At 53.4% G+C, this 2,467-nt stretch overlaps 1 protein-coding gene across 1 annotated transcript in view; it reads left to right on the forward strand.

Annotated features, from left to right (window-relative positions):
* Positions 1–1,727, forward strand: part of Hoxb4 (homeobox B4) — a 2,185-nt gene extending 458 nt beyond the window's left edge. Inside the window, exons 2-3 of the mRNA XM_013036818.1 lie at positions 15–193; positions 1,113–1,727. Coding sequence (XP_012892272.1) covers positions 15–193; positions 1,113–1,411 — 478 coding nt within the window. The 3' untranslated portion in view covers positions 1,412–1,727. The remainder of the gene's footprint in view (positions 1–14; positions 194–1,112) is intronic.
* The last annotated feature ends 740 nt before the right edge of the window (positions 1,728–2,467 follow it).

The following is a 2,467-nucleotide window of genomic DNA, read 5'->3' on the forward strand; positions in this document are numbered from 1 at the left end:
CTGTCCCCTCGGGCTCCCGTGCCGCCACCCGCCGGGGCCCTCCTCTCGGAGCCCGGCCAGCGGTGCGAGGCGGTCAGCAGCAGCCCCCCGCCGCCTCCCTGCGCCCAGAACCCCCTGCATCCCAGCCCGTCCCACTCCGCGTGCAAAGAGCCCGTCGTCTACCCCTGGATGCGCAAAGTTCACGTGAGCACGGGTGAGTGCGTGGGCATCGCTTCCCTCCCACCCCTGGCGCTTTACACCGAAGGGATCTGGAGGCATAAGGGGGGAGGGAGCTGGGGGAAGCCAATTGTCCCCGCTATAAACTCGCCATTGCCAGAGATTTACGGTCGCCTGTTTTCAGAGCCACATAATTACATCCCCCATAAATTTTTATGGCCTGGTGGGCCCCTGCGCCTTTGAAGTCGGTTCCCCATCCTCTTCTCCATTCTCACTAGCGACGTTTTTTTTTCCCCCCCGTCAGGGAGAAGCAGTCTCAGTAAAGAAGAAGTTGGGGAGGGATGGGAGGAGGGGAAGAGGAGGAGGTAGTAATCTATATTTAAGTAGACTTGAATCAACTCCATATATATACATATATGTATTATATATATATATATATATATATATATATATATGTTTTTCTTCCTTTCGGTTCAGTCTGACTCCTTGGCTGGAGATTATGGGCAAAAGTTCTTGTTCTTTCTTTCTTTCTTTTTTTTTTAATAGGGGAAGGCATTGCTTGGAATCTGAGCCGTGAGGGTGGGAACTGCACACACAGGGAAAAAGGTTTAGGGACACACCCCTCCCTCTTCCACCCCTCATTTTCCCACCCCCGGGGCCCCCAGGCCAAGAGGGAGAGTTTTAAAACCTTGTAAGATTCCTCACTGCTCCCAACCCCCACGCAACGACCACCGCGAAAGAAAGCACACTCCTTCAAAACTTTGGGATCTTTTTCTCCCCCCACCCCCGTCCCACTTTCTTCTTTTTTTGACCCTCACCCCAGAGGGGGTGGGGGGGAAGAAGAGGTGGCGAAAAGAGGGAGGGGGTGACTGTTAGTTGGAAGAAAGAGCTCTTCCTCCTCCCTTTCTGGGGGCAATAAAACTTTCTCTTTCTCCCTTCTCTCTCTGTGTGTCCAGTAAACCCCAATTACGCCGGCGGAGAGCCCAAGCGCTCCCGGACTGCCTACACTCGCCAGCAGGTCTTGGAGCTGGAGAAGGAATTTCACTACAACCGCTACCTGACTCGGCGCCGGAGGGTGGAGATCGCCCATGCGCTCTGCCTGTCCGAGCGCCAGATCAAGATCTGGTTCCAGAACCGGCGCATGAAGTGGAAGAAAGACCACAAGTTGCCTAACACCAAGATACGCTCGGGTGGCACCGCAGGCGCAACCGGAGGCCCCCCTGGCCGACCCAACGGAGGCCCCCCTGGCCTCTAGTGCCCACCCCAACAGGAGCCTCGAACCTGGGGGAATGGGGGTGGGCAGCAAGTACAGAGATGGGGGGTATGTGGGGTGTGGGAAGGGACCATCCCCTCTGGGGCCTGGGCCAGGGAAAAACCCCTATTCACCCTTTCTCACTTTATATGAATAAACACAGAGAAGGGAGATGGGGAAGCTTTATTTATAAAAGTGACAATAGGCATAGGAAGCCGGGGATGCCCAGCCCCCAGAAGCAGGATTCAGGTCTCTTGCTTTCTTCCAAGAAAAGAAGAAAGGAACTAAGAAAGAAAGGAAGGAAGGAAGGAAGAAAGAAGAAAAAGACAGAAAGAGAAATAGGAGGAGACTTCAGCTCCTCATTTTCGGCTTTGGCGAAGATGGATCCACGTTTCATCTTTAATCACGCCAGGCCTGGGCCCATCTGTCTTGTTTACTCTGCCGAGGAGAGGACTGGCCTCGGTGGCGACCATTACCTCGACACTCGGCTAACAAATGAGGCCAGGCTAGGCCGCCCGCCTCTGCTGCTGCCGCTGCTGCCACTGCTGGAACACAGCCTGGATATTTTTTTTCTTTGTCCCTTACCCCTGACACCCAGCGAAAGCACCCTCTGACTGCCAAGATAGCACAGTGTTTTGGCCACGGTAACAAAATACACACATAACCTCCCTCCCTCTGTGCCCGGTCAAGGGGGACAATGACTACTCACTCAACTCCCTTCCTCCATGGGGCTGGAAAGGGAAGAGTTTGGGGGGCCAGCTTGGGCAAAGCAGGAACTGTCAGGGAAATTGAGTCTCAGAAAAAAGAAAAAAAGGACTGGGACACCCCAGGAGGGGAAGGCCTAGCCATGCCTGGCAGGGTAAGGGTACAGTTGAGTTCTGTGAGCTGGGCATCATGACTATGGCTAGAGTTGTACAGCAGAGGCCCAATCCTAGACTGAAAATGAATGTGAAACTAGGAAATAAAATGCGACCCTCCCATGGTGGGAGGGTGATGTTGCAGAACCTCTTCCATAGTTTTATCAGTGTTGCATCGTTTATTATTATTCTTAATATTATT

This window comes from Dipodomys ordii, unplaced genomic scaffold (assembly GCF_000151885.1).
Source record: "Dipodomys ordii isolate 6190 unplaced genomic scaffold, Dord_2.0 Scaffold7, whole genome shotgun sequence".
NCBI classification, from domain to species: Eukaryota; Metazoa; Chordata; class Mammalia; order Rodentia; family Heteromyidae; genus Dipodomys; species Dipodomys ordii.